Genomic DNA, 23,366 nt, shown 5'->3' on the forward strand with positions numbered 1-23,366 from the left:
CATGTAATTGGTTAATGGATCACCTAGTTGCCTGAGAGCTGCAACCATGATCTTTCAACTTTTTTCCAACTATCCAGGGTTGAATTTATAGAACATATACTTGCAGGATAAGATTGGATTTTTTTTTGCTTGTGTAAAAGACCTGTAAATTTCTCATGGAATCGTTCTACCATTCATACATGGCTCAGGCTTTCGATAAGCAGGTCCAGATCGTTCAAAGAAGGAGACATGGTGCCTATGATCCGAAGACCTATTGTCGTCGCTCGACGCTCGCATGGAAAATGGGATCCTAAGTGGAATTTCTTTTATGGAAGCATGAAAATGAAATCTATGACCCATCTCTCTCTTATTTGCCACTGGTCTTGGACTGTTATATATCAGCTTATAATGTGGTCTAAATTTTGCTTGTTCTGGCTCTCATTAAGATCAGTAGATATTGTAAAATTATATTACTTGGTTTTGACCTTCTAAAGGCTTCGACTTTTTTTTTTTGTTTTTTAAATAATTCATAGCATTGGTAAAGCGTAATGTCTAGAGTTGTCATTATAGCAAATCTGCTCTCTTAAGAGCATGCTGCCTGGGTTTGTATTCAAGATTGCAATACTTGGCATATTCAATTGAAGGTGTTGCAAAGTATACATAATTATATATGGATGAAATTATAGTTTATCATTTTTGAAGCTTGGTCTTTTCTTGAATTTATCAGATGCATATGTGTGCCCAATGTGATTTTGGAAATGTAAAATGCCCATCTATATCAGAAAGTATCCAATTCCTGATCTATAGAGAAAGCAACGGATGCTGGAATTACAATTAATAAAATGCATAAGTGGTTCTTCCTCCTTTATTCTCATTCATTAAGATAAAGTTAAACCTAAAATTTACTATTTTTTTATCATATATCATTGAGTTAAATAAGTTTCCCTAAACTTGATTGTTCAGATGGATATAACCTGATTTTTTTTTGTTAGTTATGCAAAAGATCTAAATATCTCTGTATGAGATGCAATCCGAAACCACCTGATTTTGCTTTATGTTGACCTTGAAATGCCGATGACATCAATGTGTTTGCAGTCTTTTTCAGCCTGCTTGTTTTAGTTCTAATGTACAAATCTTTTGGTAATGTGTAGGAAAATAATAGATTGCATGATCATCAGTAACAGCTTTTTTAATTCAATTTGCTGTCACATTACATGTAAAATCTTAGGCTGCTGAAAAGTTGATACTGCACATACAGGTTACAGGTATTAGTGAAAAAACTGCCAGCAGCTTTTTGGGCACCTGAGAGTCAAGAAATTGCATAGAAAGCACCAGCAGCTTTGGAGCACAAGCTTGCAAAAGGAGATTTTTGGAGCAAGAACTTGCTGAAGAAGAAATTTAAGGTTTAACACCCATTTATAATTTACTATGATTAAATCTTGATGCTGCATGTATTTACTTATTGATGCAAAGCTAGTTTATATATGAAAACTTAACACTCTTTTTTGAGTGAGAGAAAGCACAATATGAACAAACAAGAAAGAAAAAAGAAACAAAAAGAAGGGAACATAATCCCACTTTAGTTCTCTTACAGCTGATGAACTTTTAACAAGCTGCATAACGTTGCATGCTTGTCAGATAGCATTACTTAGTTAAGTGAAACACATTGAGATTTGATGCATACATAGGCACACACGTTATACATGTGGATGTGAGTGCACATGCACATATATACTTGTTCTTGTTTTAATTTTTTAGTTTGTATGGTGATGTCATTTATTTCCATCATCTTACCATGAAGAAGAAAAGGTTTTATATACTCGAGACCATTACAAATTACAAGTTCTTGTTTACACTTTGTTGTTATGTACTATTATATGTGAAAATCCTCGACTTGCTTGTCTGATTAATTTTTTATTACACATTTGTTAGCTTTGTCTGATCTTGGTAACCATGTGCCTGATAAGCTCTAATTTGGATGTCCTTGTTAGGGAGAGGAATTAAAGGACGAATGTCATAGACCTAAAACAATAATGAACCACTTGGTTGTTCAGTTCTGACAGCATATGATTTAGTCCTGTCTTGGATTTTCAAATTTTCAGACAATCTGCAAATTTTCAAATTATTATGGTGCTCTAACAGATATTTATGAGTTGGATTATTATGGAAAGTTTAAGGTAGTATTATTTCGATGTGATTGGGTGGATATAAACTCACCTAGAGGTTTGAGGCAAGACATAAATGGATTCACACTTGTAAATTTTTCAAGGTTGATACATACAGGTGTGCTATTGAAAGATGATCCATTTGTTTTTTCATCTCAAGCTCGACAAGTATTTTTTGTGCAAGACTCAAAAGATAAAAATTGGTCTCTTGTTATTAAGACGAAACCTAGGGACTTGTATGATATGGGAAAAAGGTTGCAAAAGGAGGACGATGATACTTATACTCAGTGTATGCCTTATAATATTGTGCCAACTGATGAAGTAAATGCGCCAAGGAGTTTGATTAGGATGGATGTTGAATGAGAATGTAGTTTCATAATGGTAAGTAAAATTTATCATTTAACCAAGTATTATATTCTCTTTTATTAGCCCTTTATTTAGTATAAATTTATTATTTAACCAAATATTGATTCTTTTTTGTGCATTCTAGGTAACAATATGCCTCGAGGGAGACGATTTAGAGATGTGGAGTTCCAGCATTCTCAAGTGGGATCTACTTCTGAGCAGTCCCTGCAGTCCCAGCAGCCATGTGAGCACCAGCAGCACGAGTCAGGATCTCAGCACGAGCCTCCTGCTGATTGTCCGGAGGATGAGCTCCGGATCCAGGGTAATTCGATTTAAAGTTCATATTTTATGTTCATATTTGTCTTCAACTTTTTAAGACTTTTTAATTTTAATAGATGGACAAGAGACGGTGAGGAGGAGACGGGGACCCACTCAAGTAAAGGATGTGTGGAAGCTTCCTCCGGGTGAGAAGATCATCATCCGATGCAACGAATTGGGGCAGCCCATCAATAGAGCTGGAAGTCTACTATCAAGCTTTTTAGGATCGGTTGCACGCAAGGGTCAGCTGTGTCCACTCAACTATACGAAGTGGAATGACATGCTTCCTTCGTATAAGGTTGAGCTTCTTAAACTTATAGAGGTAATGAATTGAATTTATTCTTTTTTAATTCGACACCTTCTGTATGTTAATTTGCTTTGTACCATAATTTTATTTTAGAGGTTTAATATTATTATAACATTCTGTAACTTGTTGTAGGGTAAGTTTGTACTCCCTCCAGAGAGCCATGATTGGGTGCTAAAGTCCCTCAACCGCAAATGGAAAGAATATAAAGCAAAATTGAAGACGGACTTCAAGCGCGAGGGTATGACAGAGGAGGAGGTTGCTCGTGTGACTCCTCCTGATGTATACCCTCAGCAGTGGAGGGAGCTTGTTCACTACTGGTTTTCTGAAAGAGGACAGGTCACGTATATTGTTTCAATATCTTCTATTATCTTTATTACTAATATAGATTGCAAATATATACATTGAATAATATTATACTGTGTGCTTTTATTTTGGCAGACATATTCTAATATTGGTAGAGCTGCACGAGCATCTCAAACAGTTCCTCATACTTCAGGCTCGAAGAGTTATGCGAGACGTAGAAATGAATTCGTAAGTTTGTTTGAAACTATTTGAAACTCTACTAACATATAGCACGTATCATGATATATAGTTTGGCAATATACTTTCCGTATGTGTAGATAGTAGAGCATGGAAGGGAGCCTGGTGAGGTAGAGTTTTATAAGATGACCCACACTCACCGAGATGGCAGCTTTGTCCAGGACGAGTCGAGAGATATAGTTGTATGTATTCATTTTTTATTTGATCATAATTATTTTATTAATTTTACTTCCTTTAAATTATTAATGTGACTGTTTATTTTTTTGAGAGAGATATAGGAAAGAGCTACAAATCTCATTTCAGAGCGCGTCGGGGAGTCATCATCATCCGACGCAGCCAGTCGCGTCGAGGCTCAGGTCTATGCAGAATTGATGGGCCCAAAACGTTATGGACGCGTGAGGGGTTACGGTATCGGAGTTACCCCCACTCAGCTGTCTGCAGTGAGCCGATATACCCAAGATGCCAGACAAGGTACTAGCACTGCAGAGGTTTGTAGTTTGAAGACAGAGATGGCACAGTTAAAGCAGTCATATGAGACAAGGATAGAGGAGATGAGGCAGAGTCATATGACTGATATGGCGGAGTTGAAGCAGAGCCAAGAGTTGAAGATACAATCTTTGCAAGATCAGCTTGACCATATTTCATCTTTTTTGCAAAGACTTGCTCCTCCGGTACATAAATAAATATATTTGAATATTTTATATAATTATAATGTATTCTTGTATGAGCGTGATGACTTTCATATTTTTAGTTTCTAAAGTATTTTTTTCTTGTAGGTTGCTGATACTTCATCTACTCGTAGAGATGATGATGCCGTCGACTCTTGATACATCGTAGATGAATGTTTTTAGATTGTTTTAAATTTTTTTTTTTTGATACTTACCTCAATTTCCAAAATACGATTATGCCAGAACTTTGATAAGTATAGATCTTGAAAAGGACTTTAATTAGTATGTTCTATGTTGACTTGACAGGAACATGGTTTCCAAAATCTTACTTCACCAGTTCCTAGTGTGGTTGAATGAGTTCAGTTTGGCAAGTGAAGGAGAAAACGAGGGATCCATTCAATCATTTTTTTTTCTTTAAAAAAAAAGAAAAAAAAACAAAGATGAGTGTTTCTTATGGGAATAACTTTGAGGTGCCGTCCCTATTCCGGGTTTTGTGAATGTATACTTTTTCTCCAGATTTTTGGTTCTCTGCCATAACATGGTATGACTTTTAACAATGTGCGGTGAAATTCTTACAAATTCTAGCTTTTAAAGGTTATGTTTTCCTCTTTGGAGTTTCGTTAATTTTCGGCCATTGCAGCAATTTCAATGAATATTTTTTTATTCTTTTTCCTCCCTTCTGGGATCTGTGCATGTCAGACTGATTCATTTTTTTTTTTCCAAAGCAGAGCTTTCTATATCAGTTGTGCAAAGGAGTTGCCAATTGTCATAGCCATGGTGTGCTTCACAGGTTGTATTCTCATCTCGATTCGGTTTCCAAATATGTCAAGCAGGAATTATCTGCTATATGATGTTATACCATGAAAATAGGGATTTGAAACCTCAAAATCTTTTGGTTGACAAAGAGAAAGGCATCTTGAAGATTGCTGATCTTGGGCTAGGAAGAACCTTTACCATCCCTCTTAAGAGCTACACCCACGAGGTCTTGCATTATCAGCCTTTATAACTTTTTCTTATCAAGAAATCAACTTCAACCTAGTTTTGATATTTTTCTTAGCTGCGTTGGCTGACTATGATACATTTGTTTACTTATGCTTGTTAGTTGGTCTCTGCTGAATTAGATTCTTTTTTGTTTGTAGATTGTCACACTTTGGTATAGAGCTCCTGAGGTTCTGCTGGGAACCACACACTACTCAACTGGAGTTGATATGTGGTCAGTTGGATGAATATTTGGATGAATATGTGGTCAACATCTCCCCGAAATCATCGTCTGTCGGGGAGTCAATTTGCTCTCTTCGTTTTGCTGCAAGGGTTAATTCATGTGAGATTGGGATTCCCCGTCGCCAGACCTAGATGCGTCCTTCAGACTCGCGCTTGAGCTATGGTTAAGCAACCTGGCAACTACTGTGCATCCTCTTGCTCCATATGATTACCCGTTGCTGCAGCCGTTATGGCATATTTAATGACTATTAGGCTTCTAACATTGTCTGTCTGTAACCAATACCAAGGAAATGAAATCAATGTTGTGTTGTTGTTGAATTTGTAGAGGGAAGGCATTATGTTGATTGTGGTAATATTCGTATCAAAATTCCTTCTCACTGACGTTATCTCTCTTATAATTGAATCAAATTTTTACATGAACGATTCCAAAATCAATTCAGCTGGAATGGATGAACAGCTTTTCTTTTCTTTCCTTGCAGTCTTTGATCTCCAATGCAGCTATATGGAACTTAAAAAATGGGCATTTATGAACTAATGTATACAGGTTCTGAAAAAGAAGCCAAAGAAGGGCTCAAAGAATTTTGTATACAGGTTTAACATTTGTTTCTACGAAATTGTAAAAAAAAAAAATGCTATTGCCGACGCTTAAAAGCGTCGGCAATAACTCTCCCGGCACAGGTATACCGAAGCACAAAAGCATCGGTAATACAAGAACTACCGACGCTTAAAAGCGTCGGTAATAGACCGACGCATAAAAGCGTCGGAAATAACTCTCCCGGCACAGGTACACCGAAGCACAGAAACATCGGTAATACAAGAACTACCGACGCTTAAAAGCGTTGGTAATAGACCGACGCATAAAAGCGTCGGAAACATTGCCTTTGCCGACGCGTTTAAAAGCGTCGGGTTATCTGCCGACGCTGACGACACGTGTCGGAACGAAAAACTTCCACGCCCACCTGCCCGACGATTTCGTCACGCTTTTGGTCGCGTGGGGAGGAAAATTTCCGACGCGTATAAGCGTCGGTAAAAGCTCTGCAAAGCGCCGGGAAAAACTGCTTCTTTTGTAGTGTTTTCACTCTTCTTCCTAGAATCATATCAGATCAACAAAGTGGATTTGTCGCTGGAGACAATGTTGGCGATCCATTCCGCCTATTTTTCTTCGCGGATTCAGTCTCCCGCATTGAATTTCAACTTCGTGGTCTCGCCAATAATTCTTTCTTCCAGCTTAATCCTCTTCCTCCGAGGTTTCTTAACCTTCGGAGTTAAGAAGTTCTTGCAATAAGCATATCATGAAAAATGTCCTAGAAGTTCTCAAAGCACTCTCACAACATTGTTTAAAATGTTGTCAATTTGTTGGTTTTAGGTGGAAGCTTAAACAAAATTACAGCTATTAAGAGTCCTAATTAGATTTTCTATGGGATTGACCATATTATAATTAATTATGAGCCATTAAAGTTAGTTTCTAGAGTCTCTAGGTCATGAGATCCAACGAAGTATAGCTAATTGTTGAGTGGAGCATAAAACCAGTTGTTATATCTGTTCTTCTTTTGAAACCTCTACTGTAGAAGGTACTACTTGTTGGGTTATTAATTATACTTGAGACTCGTGTTCAAATTCTGCTTGACATCAAAGATAGTTAGGAAAGGCTGACCTATTTGCATGTACATGGCACAAATGTTTTCCTTTCCTTGCTTTATTTTTAATTTTTTTCCTCTCATTCAGGGAAGGAGAGGGGGGCTGTAAAGCTTGAATCGTTCCACATATAATATTAAATATTAAATATATCAACAATTATATGTTTCAGTATGAAGCTATATTTTGTGGTCTTAATTCCAAGGGCCAATGAGAGCAAACTAGTAACCGCTGTTTAAAATACTACACGCTGAGGAAGCCGACAACACTGCACACCTCGACGTGGACGCAGCATAGAATCCAACTTCCGTCTCCATTCCATGCAGCACTGCCCCAAGAACCGAAGCTACAAGCGTTTCCATCCCATGCAAGTTAAAACCCTTCCTAGGTTTTGTATCAAATAAGCCTCGATCTGCCACTTGGTATCTCTGTACTGTTGCATGTAAGGCATGGCCTAAACTGGACACTGATAGGACCACACAAGACCACAGAGAAAAAGAGAGAGAGAGAGAGAGAGAGGTGTTCTCAGAATATAAAAAGAGTTCAAAAGAAATAAACAAAGGGATAGCTTTGAATGGTGGACTAAAGGGTGAAGGAGATTTAATGCCTCAACCAGCCTGACCTGAGATTCTCTGGTGGTGATGGTGGTGCTGGAGGAGGAGATGGTGGCGTGGCAGAGGCGTGTAAGCAGGCATTTGGTCAGCGCGCCTGTGTCAGGGGACGGCCTAGCCTCCAAGTTTTCAGCTCTAGTGTTGCGTAGAGTCTCAGAGATGAGAGAAGCAGAAGCGAAGAAAAAGGTCATGGGAGCAACAGTAAAAGCAGTTGCTTTTCCACCGTTCTGTGCCACCGGAGGGCATTCAGATGCTCTCTCTCTCTCTCTCTCTCTCTCTCTCTAATCTCTTTCTCTGCGTAAAGTCTAAACAGTCTTTTATCTGAGCCCGTGACAATGGTGCAGGTATGTTAATATCTCCGGATCATTTCGCGTGCATGCAATGCAGGGAAGTACAGTACTTTGGAGCTTCATTTTGACCGTCCATCTGCTACTGGGTTCTCTTCACTCTGCTGCTAATTATATTAAAGATATCATCAGATTGTGTCATGTAGCAGTACTGTGGAGGGATGATTGGATGTCAATGGAGAAGAATGCATGGCCTTGATGTGGCCGAAAGGAAGCTCGAAGTAGTTGGAGCTGGGTCATGGCTTTGCTTTGTGGTGAAGAGTAATTACCAGGGTTGGGCTGGACCAGTTTTATATGTGGTTTCAGAACTCAGGCCTGGACTGAATATAACCTCGGTAGTTGACAATTGACACCCCTAATATATCAAGCTATTCATTATTCAATACCAAAGTTTGAGAAAATGGCCATTAATTGTAATGGTTTCAAAGTCCTCTCTCATGTTTCATATAGACAGAATAGTAGTTGCATTTTGAACGTTACATATACAAGCTTTTATATAATATGTATTGACCATTTTTTAACAGTATCCATGTTTTATATAATATGCCAGATGGAAGAAATTTTTTCTTGTTCAGTGATTGATATTGTGTTTTGTTATTATCCATTATTTTTTTCTCATATGAACAGCTAATAATCATGATTATTTTAATAGCTATTATTAATTCTACGTCCGCCCAAATTGGAACAAGCCTTTGTGGCTTTCATGGCAGGATACCATAGGTCTTGACCAAGGACACTTGACCAAAGAGACCGAGCATCCCACCGTATAAAAAGAATAAAAATGGGATCTCCTAGCCAAGTACACAGTTCTTTTTTTGAGGGTTAATGGAGGAAGTAAGGCACCTCCTCCTATTTTATTGCAACATAAATTAAATAGAAGAATGACGTAGATTACAAAAGGTGGGGGACCAGATCTTGGAGAGACAGAAATTAAGTAGGCAACTTAAGAAAATGAGGATCATTAGCTCATGCATTAATAATATATTGGCTTACAATTAAGCTAGATCCCAAGTGAGGCTCGAAATAGAGAGGATCAAACTTGTATTGACCATGGATAGGTTCGGTGCTTCGTACCAAGGATCGTGCTGATAAAGGGTATTGATGGGTATGTATAAATATGTTCAAACATTTCTCCTCATTGGTGCAACATCTTTTGACCTATGCACTTTGGTTTTAGATTTTTATCTTTTCTTATCTCAATATTATGTTTTTGTAAGAAATAATATTCATGTAGTGATATAAAAACCTTATATACTTTTGCACATGCTGAAGTTAGAAAAATACATATTTATTACTTATGTGCAGTCTAAAATACATTGAAGGCATAGATGTTTAGATTAGCCAAATACAGAGTTCGATATGGAATCAATCAAGTTAGGAGCCTTTTAAGAGGATCGATAGCTCCGTGAGGTTAGGAGATCATCTAACAGCCATTACAAAACTTAACCATGCAAACACAGGAGAGAGAACTTAATTTTAATCTGAATGGAACTTGGCTAATAAAGATAGGACTGCCTGTTTAGAGTAATAATCTAGCATTATATCTCCATTGTCTTCAGTCCCATTAGGACGCAAAAGAACATATTGGCCAATATGAACTTTTAGGTCGATGATAACACCTACTTCCACCAAAACTGTTGGGGTTTACCGAGCAACAACTATTAGCAATAAAGAACAAAACTTACAAACTTATACAATTAGCATCCCTAAACACAATAGCTCAAAAAGATTGTGTAAGTGTGAAATTAAAGTATCAAAAAGACAATGTGGTTCCTTGCCAGCAACACAACGGCCTCACGATTGGCACCAGTTCTTGTGGAGTTTCCTCCCTCCTTTTCTATCAATGATACAGAAAAAGGAGGATCAAATATTATATATGGGGGCCCTTCATCCCGTGTTCTTTGTGGGGTTATTGCAGGTTTGGAGGTCAAAAATAAAAAAAAATTCTGCAGCAAATTTCAGGTTTGTACTAAGGCAACTTCTGAACCGGGAAAAAAAAAAAAGAAATGTAACATAGTAGATATAGCACGGTTCGCTATAACAAGCACAGAATAGTAGATATGTGGTTCATTATTTGACGGATCTTATGTATGGCTGAACAAGATCTAGATTAAGTTTTGCTTATTTGCATTATTAAGGTAGCCTAGGACTCTTATATCAGATCTCTGTAATGCAAAACATTTATCTTTTCATGCAGATGCACACACACACACACACACACATATTAATTAGTTTATTAGCGAATACACAAATATAAATTGTTTAGCTTCCAGTCATATTAGCATATACCTTGTGATTGCTGCATGAGAACATAAAACAACTGAAATTTTGTATTGCATGAGCTTGAATACTTCATGAGTTTCTGTGACTAGGACACCAGACACATCTTCAGTATACAAGAATCATAGATAACAATAAAAAAGATCTTTATTCCCTTGGAATTCAAAAAAAGAAAAACAAGAAGAAAAACAGCAATGAAAGTATGATGAGATCTAGTCTCAGAGCATAGTCTTGGAAGCTCTCCTAACTAATAGAATCCAACAGAGAATTCGGTAAATGAAGAAGAAAGCGCACATAATTCCAACATTAATCCACCTTGTGTCCTTGTCCAGACCTCTGGCCCTCAGAACATCTGCACCTGTAAGAGAGCACAGGGAATGGTCATTCCCTCGCCAAGAGAAGCATTCCCCTCTCATGCTCCAGTACTCATTGATGAGCAGAGAATCCAGGGGGTACCTATAAAGGGAGACATAGTACATGAAGATCCAATATTTTGGGATGCTCTCTTTTGGAATGAAGTAACCTGAGAAAAGGAAGAAGATCCCCAAAGTTATACATATAAGAGAATTCCCCAATATGAAGTCTGGCGAGATTGCACTAAGGAAGAGAACCAGGGAGCTAGCCATCAACACAATCATCCACACCACCAATACAAAGAACATGAAGGCACCGAAGGAGGGATTAAGTCCTACTAGCCAATACACCGGTATCACAAACAGCAGAGCCACCACGAGCAAGAACGGGACGAAGATCACAGTGTTAGCTAACATGTAAGAAGAAAGGCGATACATCCTCCTCGAAGTCTCCCTCATGAGAACACGCCGCTCCTGTAGGAAGATCGGGAGCGCCTCCACGGTCGAAGAAAGGAGAAAGCTAAGGCTGAATGCGAAGAGGCCAAGTCTCTCGGTGACACCATCCTTATCCCTCTTAACATGAAAGTAGACACTGCCCAGTCCTAGCCCACCAACAATGGCTTGCATTGTCCTTGCCGCAAAGAGCTGCTTTGTTCTGTAGATGATCTTCCAGAACCTCCAACAGAGCGAGGTTATCTCCTCTAATCTTGAACCATAGCTAGAATCCATCTCGCCGTCGCATTTGAGTACTTCTTCCATGCAACACTGTCCTCGCTGCGAGTCGGTGTGATCGATGAACATAGCGCATTTGTTTCTATAATCCTCTAGTTGTTGCATAATCTCCATGGCATATTCTAAAGGATTTAGCTGGACTGGAATTTTCAGTCCCAGCCGCGATATGATTTCCTCGAGAGATTTGAGGCTACCACAATGCGCCACTGCACCATGAGATAGGAGCAAGAAAGATGATACATACTGAAGAATCCGATAACTAGGCTGGTGAATGGATAGAATTAAGGTCTGTCGCCTGGTTTTAGCCATGGATGCAAGGAGCTCAATAACTTGCAATGCTGATCTGCTGTCGAGGCCCGACGTGGGCTCATCAAGGAGAAGAATTGGTGGATCATGGATCGTGTCGATGGCAATCGACACTCGCTTCCGTTCTCCTCCCGATATCCCTCTCGTCTCCTCATCCCCTACATAGCTATCAGCAACGTGCTCAAGTCCCAATTCATGCATTAGGTTCCTGACTCTCTCTTCCTTCTCCCTTGCACTCATGCCTTTCAGCCGGAACTTGGCACCGAACATGAGCGTTTCCTTCACAGTGAGGAGAGGAAGGAGATTGTCTTCCTGAGCGACGAACCCGCAAATCTTACGAAGCTGGCTGGGACTTGAAACGAATCTCTCATTGAGAGAGATGCTTCTTGGATCGAAGCTCGAGCTGTCGACACGGCCTGAGATGATGTGAAGCAGTGTGGACTTCCCGGCCCCACTCGGGCCGACGATGGCGAGGATCTCCGAGCTATTTGCTGTGAAGGAGACCGACTTGAGCAACTCGACCGCCTTAGGCTTGCGCTTCGGGTGAAGGCATGAGGCCGCTAAGTTGCTTTTGGGGCGAATGGAATAGGAGAGGTTTCTTACGGCGAGACGGTAGGCCGGAATGGCGGATTTGATCGAGAGAGGAGGAGATGAGTGGTAGAAGGAGGAGGAAGGAGAGGTGGACTCACGGGGGGAGTCGGAGGTCGTCGAATGCAACGTGGAATCGATGCCGAGGCATACGTCCTCCATGGTTCGGAAGAGAAGGAACAAGAAGAGCAATGAGGAGGATGTGGAGGGGATGGAAGGGAAATACTAGAAGGCAGGCAAGTGAAGGAACCATGGCAAGGCGTGAGGAAGAAGGTCGGGGGTGAGCGATGAGCGGGAGATGGAGATCGAACCTAACCGTTTGAATGGGTTTGATGGGCGTTGGACCTAACTAGAACTATAGGAATGTTTTGGTGGTGCAGCTACTAAATAACAGGAGGGTGCTTGTCTGTTGGGGCGTAGAGAGAGTTTGGCAGGGTTAGGTGATCAAAACAATTTGACCAAGTTATTATAAACTATTCAAGGTGGCTGGATTAGATTGAGCATGCAAAAACAAGCTAGGCCTAGGTTAAATTTTTTGTCCACTCCATGCCATTGTTATTTGTTCTAAATGGGCACTTGATTATTGATCCAATTTTTCGATTTCTATCCTGTCCACTGTTGCTGCTCATTCATGATTAGTAAAATTTTCTTGGCAAACAATACTTGGGCCCACCAGAGATCTCGGTTACATGTCAAGCCCTACATAGGCTAAAATTTATTACCATATACATAAACACATGCATATACCACAGCCAACGTCCAAGAGGGGAGCCAAGGAACCACTGAAAGAGGATAACCTCCAATCTGCATCATAAAAGCGGAAGAGTATTTCGCTCACTCTCTTGCACTCTACATACATGGACACTTAATTATCCTAATATTGGACAAGGCTTTTGCACCTCTCTTATGTACCTTGATGAGCATCAAGAGGATTATGCATCTATGACCTGCTCTTATATAATAACATCTCATTCCATCTTGGAAGAGATCGGTTGAGATCTATATTCTAAGTGATCCTTAACTATAGGTCATATACTAAAAATGTTTTGAAATGTATGCTTTAAGAACTGTTTAACATAAAAGGTTCTTTGAGACTCTATCCCATTCAATATATTTCAAAAGTATTGTTGTCCTACAATCGCTTTATGCTGCTATGTGATAGTCACGTACCACCATTCTATTAAAGGAGATAAACAGAAAAGCCACTTTTGAATGCCTCAGAAACTTGAAAGGTCAGTTTAAAGCTTTTTATAGTTGAGAGGGTGTCTCTATGATACATCTAAAGTTGAGGAGATGTCACTATAAGTTTTTCTATAATTTATTACTATATTTCTTACCAAATTTTAATCAAAATCATCGACATTCGATATGCATACATAATAAAGAAATATGTACTTATATATTTATACCGAAAATCATACAATGAATGACATTGTCCCATCCAAAACCAAAGAAACTATTGATATATGATTCGATCGAGAAGAAGAAAGATTTTCTTCAAACCATTCAACTCGAATCTCTTAGAAGATAACAAGAATAAGATAAAATATTGCGAAAGTAGGATTTAAGTCCTCTTTTTTTTATTATTGATCATGAAAAAAATAAGATACATAGCCTCTATTTATAATGTGAGGTACATTCTAACACAATTTAGGTCGGATTCCTCTTTCTAAACCTAGTATGACTATTTTTTTCTAAAATAAATATCTTTAGTAGAAATCTTTTAGAAATAGATAAAAATTTTGAGGAGATACATATCGATTTCTACATCAACTTTGCTTTCTATCATTTTGCCTAATTTTAATCAGGTAGAGAGCTATGCTTGGTCAAAGTCTTACTTAAAAAAAAAAAATGGTTTGACCGGTCCATTTTTGGGTCTAAATGATGGAATTTCATATAATTCAAACTCTTAGTTATAGATCTGAAAAGATACCCAATTTCAAAAAAAATATCATCTCAATCGAGTATCATATGACCAAGTTATGGCCTCCTAAAATTTAGCATGCGATTCGGCTTTCTGATGTAGTGGATCTCACTCCCGAACCCTATCCAGCCTTTCTCGTAGCGGTCAAAGTATTCCACATCGAGTCTATTAATCCTTCTGAATACTCGTAGTAACCAAAATGATTTATATCGAACTTGGTGATCCTTCTGGATATCTATAGTGACTAAAGTGGTCCACTTCGAGTCTAGTGATATTTGTAAATTCTTGTAGTGGGCAAAAGTTCCACATCGAGTTTGATGATTTTTTTGAATACTCGTAGTGGGCAAAGTGTTCTACATCGAGTTTGGTGATCTTCTTTTTTTCTTTGGTACATCGGTAGTTCACATCAAACAAGCATGAGCGCTACCCTCAGCATCAAGAGAAAAAAAATGATGCAAACGTAACGGGGCGCCTGCAATCTCAGTCTATAGCACCTCTCCAGAATGATGAGCAACAAAGGAGGCGACCTATTCTGCAGCCCTGTTCGCTTTTCGAAACACATGGATAACCTATATCGAGTGGCATCCTAATACCAACATCTATATATCCCTGAGTATAGGGTAGCCATCCCCCCTGCACCGTACGTCACAAATCCACTTAGTCACTATAGTAGAGTCCCCCTCCAGAATAATGCTATTTGCCCTTAAAGTCCTCCTCGCATAGGTGACTCCCTCCTACGCAACCCTCAGCTCGGCTCCAATAGCCATCATATCGCAAGTACGTCGTCCGATTGCCACAACTAGCCTGGACTCATGATCCCGAATCACGAAACCAATCCCTCCTCTATCTCCACCAGCCGAGACACTGGCATCAAAGTTCACCTTGAGGTAGCCAGGGGGTGGGAGTTCACAGGAGACAAATATCACTCGAGATGCTGTAACAGCAAGGTGGGAACCCTAAATGTCCCTAGCCCACCCCGGAGGTGGTACCCTGATGGTGGCAATGATCTCAGTAGCTAGACAAGTAGCACTGTCCACCACGACCCTCGGCAGGGATCTCCTATCTTCTTTGATCCTCGTAGTGACCAAAGGTGATCCACATCGAGTTTGGTGATCCTCCTGAATACTCGTAGTAGCTAAATTGTTCCATATCGAGCATGATAATCCTCTTGAATACTCGTAATCGTCAAAGTATTTCACATCAAGTTTGGTGATCTTCCTGAATACTCGTAGTAGCTAAAGTGATCCACATCAAGTTGGTGATCCTTCTGAATACTCATAGTGGCCAAAGTGATTCTATATCTAAATATTAGCTTTAAAAAAAATTCTAGTGGGAAAAATATATTTCTGTGGTTAAATAGTTTAAATAAATTTTTAACAAGCTATTTAAATTATTAGTTAATTTTTTAATTAGATTAAATAGGTTGTAAATAGGTTAAACGGATCGGGTCACCATCCGACCCGCTAAAGAAAATAGATGAAATGGGATAAAGAGAAAAATGTTATTAGCTTTTTTATTCGACGAATAAACCACCGCATCTTTCCTTGGTCTTCCCCGGGGAAGCCCCGAACCCGCTTCTCTCTTCTCCTCTCCCCTCCTTCGTCCCCACATTTCTATGTCCACCTCGCCCAGCCTTGCGGCCCCCATGGAGGACCAGCGCGAGATCGCCCTCTTACCGCCATCCCACGAACAGGTAATCGATCCATGTCCATGTTGTTGTCTTTTGATTTCTTTAGATGGATCTGCGTTCTTGGAGGAATCGGTGTTCCGGATCTGTCGAGGTTTTTGATTTGGTTTTGGTAGGGGTTTTCTTGATTTCTTGGTGTTTTTGGGGTGATTTGAGGTTAGGTGGGTGATGAAGCGAAGGGGATAGAAGGTGATGATTCGTGTGGATCGGCTGCTGATTTCGGGTTCTGTGCGATATGTTTGGAGAAGATTGTTCTTCAGGAGACGGCGCTTGTAAAAGGTTGCGAGCATTCTTACTGGTTTGTCTAAAAGAACTTCTCGTTTCTGAAAAATTTTACGCTGGCTTTGTTAATTCTAGTATTAGGTTTGTGATGCTTGTAGCGGTATTTCCATCTAAATGCAAAAAGGGATTTTTTTTTGGTTAAATTAGTTGATATTTTATTTTTAAATTGCTGCTATGGTTTGTGTTGGTTATGGATATGTGATAAATTTAAGCAGAAGGAACCCACTGATGTTTATGTGTTTGTATGTTTTAGAAAGATATTTTTTTGGTTAATTTTTGTAGTGGAGAATTAGATGGAGAAATATCGTTTTCCACGAGAAGGTAAATAAAAAAAAAAAATCTACTTAAAGATTGGAATTATTGGTAGTGTAGATAAGATTTGGATTATGAAGAACGAAAAATTCACATTGGGGTGGATGAAAAGCGAAAATACTGTGTAAAAGGGTTTGATTGCCGAGTTCATTTGCAAAATTATGGCATAGGTGTTATGAATATTTAGAAAGCCTTTTATGAATATTTTTATGATATAACAAAGTTGATATTAGGTTGGCTTGGCTGGCTCTTAAGAAAGAGATCATCTTTCAAATGACATCATCCAACTGTTCAAAAATCAAAACGGAACAAGCCATGCCAAAAATTGTACTCAAAGGGATATGTTGTTCTCAAGGTCATATGAGTTATTAGTTATAGAAGGTCGATTGCTTGATGCATATCTTGTTTAGTTGGATTTTATTTAAAGCATATGAACTTTGATTTAGTTGCATATATGATAACTAAAGAGAATAGTGGTTGTACATACTCTCCCTTCTTAATTCATTCCAATGCACTCTCTTGTATGTGAAAAGCTGACTGAAACTTCCATTATATCCCTTATTTTCTTATTGCTGTCATCATAAAATCATCCGAATATAATCCTCTATTTTTTTTTCTTCATTTCCCGTTCCTTGCGTGATGAAACTATCACATTCCACCTTGATTTCTCTCCTTTTTTGTCCTCTCCCTTTCTAAATCATTTCAATGTACTCTCTTGTGAGTGAAGATCTAACTTAAGCTTTCTTTTTATCCCTTTCTCTCATTGCTGTCATCATAAAATTATCATAAGTTGGGCCTTTGTACTTGCTCATAATCTTCCCCCTTCCCTTTTTACTCATAAGCTTGATGATAATGTCACGTTCCAGATCATTATGTTCAAAAGTTTAGTAAGTTTAATAATCATTTTATACAAAGTCACTTCCAGTAAGTTTTGTCATAATTACATAGTACTTTTCCTTACATCTCAACCATCTAATAGTCTGTTAAAACAGATAAAATCATTTGAAGGCTTAAGGATTGACGAGTGGTTACTAATCACAAAAACTGTTTTGAGAGCTATGGGACAAAATATGGTAACAAATGCATGCTTGCACATATGCACATGCATGAAAACAACAGGGCATGCACGCACACATAAAACCAAACTCTTGTGTGAATAACATATTCACACACTTCTCCTTTTCTTTACCAGTTTGCCCTCATCTCCTATTGTGGTTGTGGAATTTGATAACGGATATTGCTACCCTGTCAGATATACCTTTTTTTTAAAAGTAATGCTGGGGAGTCAGAGTTGGTGTTCTCCAATTAAGAAAAGAGAATTGTAGTTGACACTCTCCAAGAGTATGACCATTGAAAAAGAAGTCACATAATTCTGTATGTCTAATAATAGTTGTTATACACTAACATTAGAACTATGCATGTTCTGAAAGCTAGTATTTTTGGATGTCTGAGATGTTGAGTTTCCCAATGCTACTATTTTGAGTCCTGATCAGGTTTGCTCATGAGTTAAAGTTCTAAATTTTACTATGGCAACCATCCTGGCAAATTGCAGTTCAGGCATACATGTAATGCCAGTCAAGGCCAACCTTTGAAGGTGTATTATTATAACGTATTATGTTTGCAAAGCATGATTACTGAAGTTGAATTTATGCAACTACATATAGATTTATTGATCTCAACATGGAAGGCATATCTTGGGATAAGTCCTTCAATTGCATGTGATGCTAATGTTATGATGGCCATCGTTTGCATTGAGCAGTGTGACATGTATCTTGAGATGGGCAACGTACAATCAGAAGCCTTCTTGCCCTCAGTGCAAGCATCCATTTGAGTCCCTCCATGTTCACCGCTCACTTGATGGCTGGTAATACCACTTTTGCATGTTTCCTTTTGAGAAAGTGTGGTCACCGAACTTGAATTTATGCTAATGCTGTAACATTATTTCTTCACTCAGTATTCATGACTATATGTTTGAGGAGAGTGTTTGCCTTCTCCTTCGAGCTACTTGGTTTGTGCCTCTGACAGTACAGACCCAAGAAGAGGCATCTGCGGAGCCTCATGACTATGCCCAGTATTATGATGATCAAGATGATGATGATGATGAGATAGATGAATCTTACTATATTGGTGGCTCGTCAAGTATTCGTATTGGTAACAGGAGGTGGGGTGACAATGGTTATGTGAGGGCAGGAAGGAAGGAAGCACGACCTGTCAATCGACAATTTTTGGATGACTCTGGTGCCGGTCCATCCCAGTGCCCCAAGAAGAAGGAGCCATCTAAAGATGCAACAGGTCGACGCGCAAAAAGGGCGCTGAAGCGAGAAGCTGCAGACAAAGCAGCTGCAGCCAAGCACCAGCAGCACTTGCAGAGGTTGGGTTGCAAGTGATCTTCTACTTCAAGAATTAATCATGCAGCCTTTCTTTGTAAGATGGCAACTCAGCTGCATTTGTACAGTATGTTAACCTTCTAAATTCAGCATAAAGTGTTGTGACAGTGGTCACCATATGCAAGTAAGCATCTTCACATCACAGATGCTACTTCTGTTAGGATTTAAAATGTTACTTCTGTAATTTTATCCTGGTTCATGATATCATTGCCTATACCCATTTAACAAGTGGATGTGCTTCTTCTTGGTGGTTTCTGATCTTTGATGACATGATGAGGATCGTGCATTTGATGATAGTCAGGTCTCTATGGCCAATGTATCATAAGATTATATGAAGAATGCCGTGGCAGTCTTGCTCCTATGTTTTAAGTCAAAGACACCTTTATATGAATTTAATCTGCTAAGCACAGCAAGAGAGGCATTTGAGCCAAGGGGAATATATATATGTGTATATATATGCACGCACGCACGCACGCACGCACATGCATACACGGGGGGGGGGGGGGGGGGGGGGGAGAGACTTGTGTGGCTGTATCATTCTTTGCATATACATGTGGTTTTCTGGACTACAACCAATTCTTTTCTTTTTTTCCACTGAAGAATCATAAAATTGTCTATGCATGGTAGCATTAACTATCTTCTCTGTTGTCTGGCTAATGTGATTGTGGGTGAGACAAATGTCTTAAGTTGCAGCTCTCAGGATCACCTTCTCTGAGATCCATAGAGATAAAGATTTCTCACTTCATACAGTCGTTCGGTATGTCTCTCTTGTTGTCAATGAAACCTGACAAAAGTTTTCATGAGAACAAGTTATCAAGGCGAAATAATGGGTAGAGTTGTTGATCTATATTGGGAGCTTTGCGACCCGGAAATTGGCCACTTAGTTCAACATTCTCATTTTTCTATATGCATGTTCGATGATGAAGTGGGGCAGAACCACGCACAAATGGCAGCTGTTTACCAAGTTAGGCTCCAAGTTGTCATCCAAGAACAGCTTATGCAGTACAGGTCTTGCAGTTTGCATTGTTTTATATGTGTTTTGATGTTTCAGGGAACTCATCATGCATTAATCTACGGCATGGGTTCCATGCATTAACTCTGCAGTTCTGGAGTAGCTGTCTCCTCCAGGAACTCAGGACATTATTTCAGCCAGGATTTTGACAGATCTGAGATGGAACATGATTTGGAACTCCATTCCATGTTCTCTCAATGTCTGCTAATGAGTGAATCTTTCTGGCATTCATACAACATTCGATGCTATAGCAATGGAGTGAAAAAAACTTTTGCTATGGTGATGGGCTGAAGGGAAACTTTCTCCACTTTCTTCTAGGAATATGATAACCATTTCTAAATATCAAATATTGCAAAACATTTCATCTAGTCTTACAGATTTTGTTACTATATAGATGAAGTAAATATCCATGTCATCATACATTTAATTCACTGAAGGGTAATAGCCAGCACAAAAAATGGAAAACACCGACTATCAACTGGTTAATGATGATGGACCAACCGACCATAGAAAGGACATAAAAACAACAAATTTTTCATAAGCAGCAAAGAGTAACTATTTTCCCTTGTATAATGGATAAATAATTTATTTTTATATTTTGTTATCTCAATAATTCTATGCGCTTTGAAGTCTGAAAAGTTGGACTAGCATATGTACAACTTTTTTATCTATCAAGTATAATATGTTAACTTGTACCTAATCTGCCGCACATCAAATTGATGCTTGTTTTTTATCGTTTTTTTTTTTTTGGATCCCATACCATGTGTCTTTGGTAGTTTGAGTTGAAGTGTTGATGAGCGAAAAGGATGTCTTTGGCTTTGATCAAACCATATGATTCCTTCACTTTTACATTTTATTGCATTGGGTTTTTTATGGCAATTTAATTTTCAATTCTATAACAACCCAGGACCTCACAATGTTTAGTCGATATGGGACTAAAGATACGCCCGCACGGATCCCCTCACATACTTCCTCCATTCAAGCCTTGACGTTCAACTCAGAGTAAGAAATTAAATCCATTCAAATCTAATCACAAGCACTACAATTGGCTTATGATTAGTTTTCATAAACCTGTGCTAAGTGTCCCCTAGTCCACATAAGCTATGAGTCGAATTCGCTCTAATACCATTATAACAATTTTGAATCTCGTCCAAAAAAATTAGTTATCTATCCAATAAATAACTGATATAGGACTAAACACATGCCCGTATGAGTCCTCACATATCCCCACCAATTGATTAAAGTTTTCACGTGTCATCATATGATATATATCAAGATCACAAATAATAAAATAAAATTTAACTTAACTATATCATCATATCATAATAAATTAAGAATTTTATAATATACGACAAACGTACTAATCAAAAATAAAACTAGCTGAAGTACAATCTCACAGCTTATCCTCTCTATCACTATCTATAAATTTTTTCTTAGTGAATTGGACTGTGTGAAAAAATTAGAGAGCTATGAAATGATATTGAATTTAGGCCCTGTTTGGGGGAACTTTTGGAGGGCCAGAAAGCACTTTCTGGCCCTCCAAAAGTACTTTTAGATAAAAAACTATGTTTGGTAAATTTTTCAAAAAGCTGTTTCAGCTTTTGCGGGAAGCTGAAAACAGCTTTTGGGAGGAAGCTCCAATTTGGAGCTTTTGGGAGGAAGCTGTTTCAGCTTTTTCGGAAAGCTATATTTTTGACAAAAATGTCCATATTAAAATAACATAATTACATAGTTTATCCCTGTATAAACCTAAAAATATGCTGGAGCCAAGAACCCAAGCCGTCAGACTCCCTTCCGTAAGAAAAGATATTTTTCTTTTCAATTTTTGTATGCATCTCTTGAACCACATTTTAGAAGAAAAAAATTTTAATCCTTTTCTATACCTTCCAAAATCAATTTATTGTTTTTTTTTTATCATCAACCTCGCGGCCCACGTTGAGGTCCTCCTCGAGCGTGGACCATGAAGAAGAGCCCCTGGACCGCGGAAAATTATTTTATAAAAAATTATGAAAAATTATTATGAAAAATTATTTTATACTAATAATTATAATATTTTATATCTTTATTTTTGTATTATACTATAAATATAATATCATATTATATTATATCATAATACATTAATATGTTATGTTAAATAATTTAATATTATATTATATTATGAAAAATTAATTTATACTAATAATTATAATATTTTATATCTTTATTTTTGCATTATACTATAAATATAATATAATATTATATTATATCATAATACATTAATATGTTATGTTAAATAATTTAATATTATGTTATATTATGGAAAATTAATTTATACTAATAATTATAATATTTTATACCTTTATTATTGTATTATACTATAAATATTGTATTATATTACATTACATTATAATACATTAATATGTTATTTTAAATAATTTAATATTATGGTATATTATGGAAAATTAATTTATAATATTAATTATAATATTTTATACCTTTATTTTTGTATTAAACTATAAATATAATATCATATTATATTATATCGTAATACATTAATAAGTTATGTTAAATAATTTAATATTATGTTATATTATGAAAAATTAATTTATACTAATAATTATAATATTTTATACCTTTATTTTTGTATTATACCATAAATATAATATCATATTATATTATATCATAATACATTAATATGGTATGTTAAATAATTTAATATTATGTTATATTATGGAAAATTAATTTATACTAATAATTATAATATTTTATACCTTTATTATTGTATTATACTATAAATATTGTATTATATTACATTACATTATAATACATTAATATGTTATTTTAAATAATTTAATATTATGTTATATTATGAGAAATTAATTTATACTAATAATTATAATATTTTATACTTTTATTATTGTATTATATTATAAATATAATATATATTACATTATATCATAATACATTAATATGTTATGTTAAATAATTTAATATTATGTTATATTATCAAATATTAATTTACTCTAATAATTATATTACTATTATGCTATATTAACATAATATTATTTTATATTACAATAATATTATACTATATCGTATATTTATGTATTAATTTATGTTATGTTTTATTATGTTGTGTTGTATAATACTATGCAATGTCCTTTATGATAATTTTGTCATATAAAAGTACTTTCTCAGTTTGTTTACCAAACACAAAACAAAGTACCACAGCACTTTACGAATGTAGTTACCAAATAGCAAACAGCTTTTTATAACAGCTCTACTTCAGACAGCTCTACTTCCAACAGCTCTACTGCCAACAGCTCCCCCAAACAGGGCCTTAGTAGCTGGTTGGCCGGGTACGGGTATGGGTGGGGATACCCGGAAT

At 37.3% G+C, this 23,366-nt stretch overlaps 2 protein-coding genes and 1 long non-coding RNA gene across 5 annotated transcripts; 2 read left to right on the plus strand and 1 right to left on the minus strand.

Moving 5' to 3' along the window:
- The first annotated feature begins 1,229 nt into the window (after window positions 1–1,229).
- Window positions 1,230–5,978, plus strand: LOC113462003. Of its 3 annotated transcripts, none has more exons than XR_005506931.1 (4): window positions 1,230–1,382; window positions 4,629–5,112; window positions 5,193–5,304; window positions 5,462–5,978. It is a non-coding gene; the product is annotated as an uncharacterized LOC113462003 (long non-coding RNA). The 3 variants fall into 3 exon arrangements; XR_005506932.1 differs by lacking the exon at window positions 1,230–1,382 and adding an exon at window positions 4,451–4,487; XR_005506930.1 differs by lacking the exon at window positions 1,230–1,382 and having other exon boundaries at window positions 4,435–5,112.
- Window positions 5,979–10,543: 4,565 nt separating this feature from the next.
- Window positions 10,544–12,692, minus strand: LOC103716937 (ABC transporter G family member 23). Its single transcript, XM_008805141.3, has one exon. The coding sequence runs from the start codon at window positions 12,555–12,557 to the stop codon at window positions 10,635–10,637; it is 1,923 nt and encodes a 640-aa protein (XP_008803363.2). The 5' UTR covers window positions 12,558–12,692; the 3' UTR covers window positions 10,544–10,634.
- A 3,145-nt stretch (window positions 12,693–15,837) lies between these two features.
- Window positions 15,838–19,215, plus strand: LOC103716918. Its single transcript, XM_008805119.3, has 4 exons — window positions 15,838–16,012; window positions 16,168–16,304; window positions 18,360–18,464; window positions 18,555–19,215. Exons 1-4 carry the CDS (start codon window positions 15,935–15,937, stop codon window positions 18,985–18,987), a joined length of 753 nt encoding a protein of 250 aa, XP_008803341.1. The 5' UTR covers window positions 15,838–15,934; the 3' UTR covers window positions 18,988–19,215.
- The last annotated feature ends 4,151 nt before the right edge of the window (window positions 19,216–23,366 follow it).

The sequence above is a fragment of the Phoenix dactylifera genome, unplaced genomic scaffold (assembly GCF_009389715.1).
Source record: "Phoenix dactylifera cultivar Barhee BC4 unplaced genomic scaffold, palm_55x_up_171113_PBpolish2nd_filt_p 000026F, whole genome shotgun sequence".
Taxonomy (NCBI): domain Eukaryota; kingdom Viridiplantae; phylum Streptophyta; class Magnoliopsida; order Arecales; family Arecaceae; genus Phoenix; species Phoenix dactylifera.

Bases quoted from the DNA above. Each gene is read 5' to 3' on its own strand.
- LOC103716918 (XM_008805119.3), top strand. From the start codon at position 15,935: ATGTCCACCTCGCCCAGCCTTGCGGCCCCCATGGAGGACCAGCGCGAG. The intron at 16,013-16,167 runs GTAATCGATCCA...ATTTGAGGTTAG, and splicing joins TACCGCCATCCCACGAACAG to GTGGGTGATGAAGCGAAGGG. The intron at 16,305-18,359 runs GTTTGTCTAAAA...TGCATTGAGCAG, and splicing joins GGTTGCGAGCATTCTTACTG to TGTGACATGTATCTTGAGAT.
- LOC103716937 (XM_008805141.3), bottom strand. From the start codon at position 12,557: ATGGAGGACGTATGCCTCGGCATCGATTCCACGTTGCATTCGACGACC.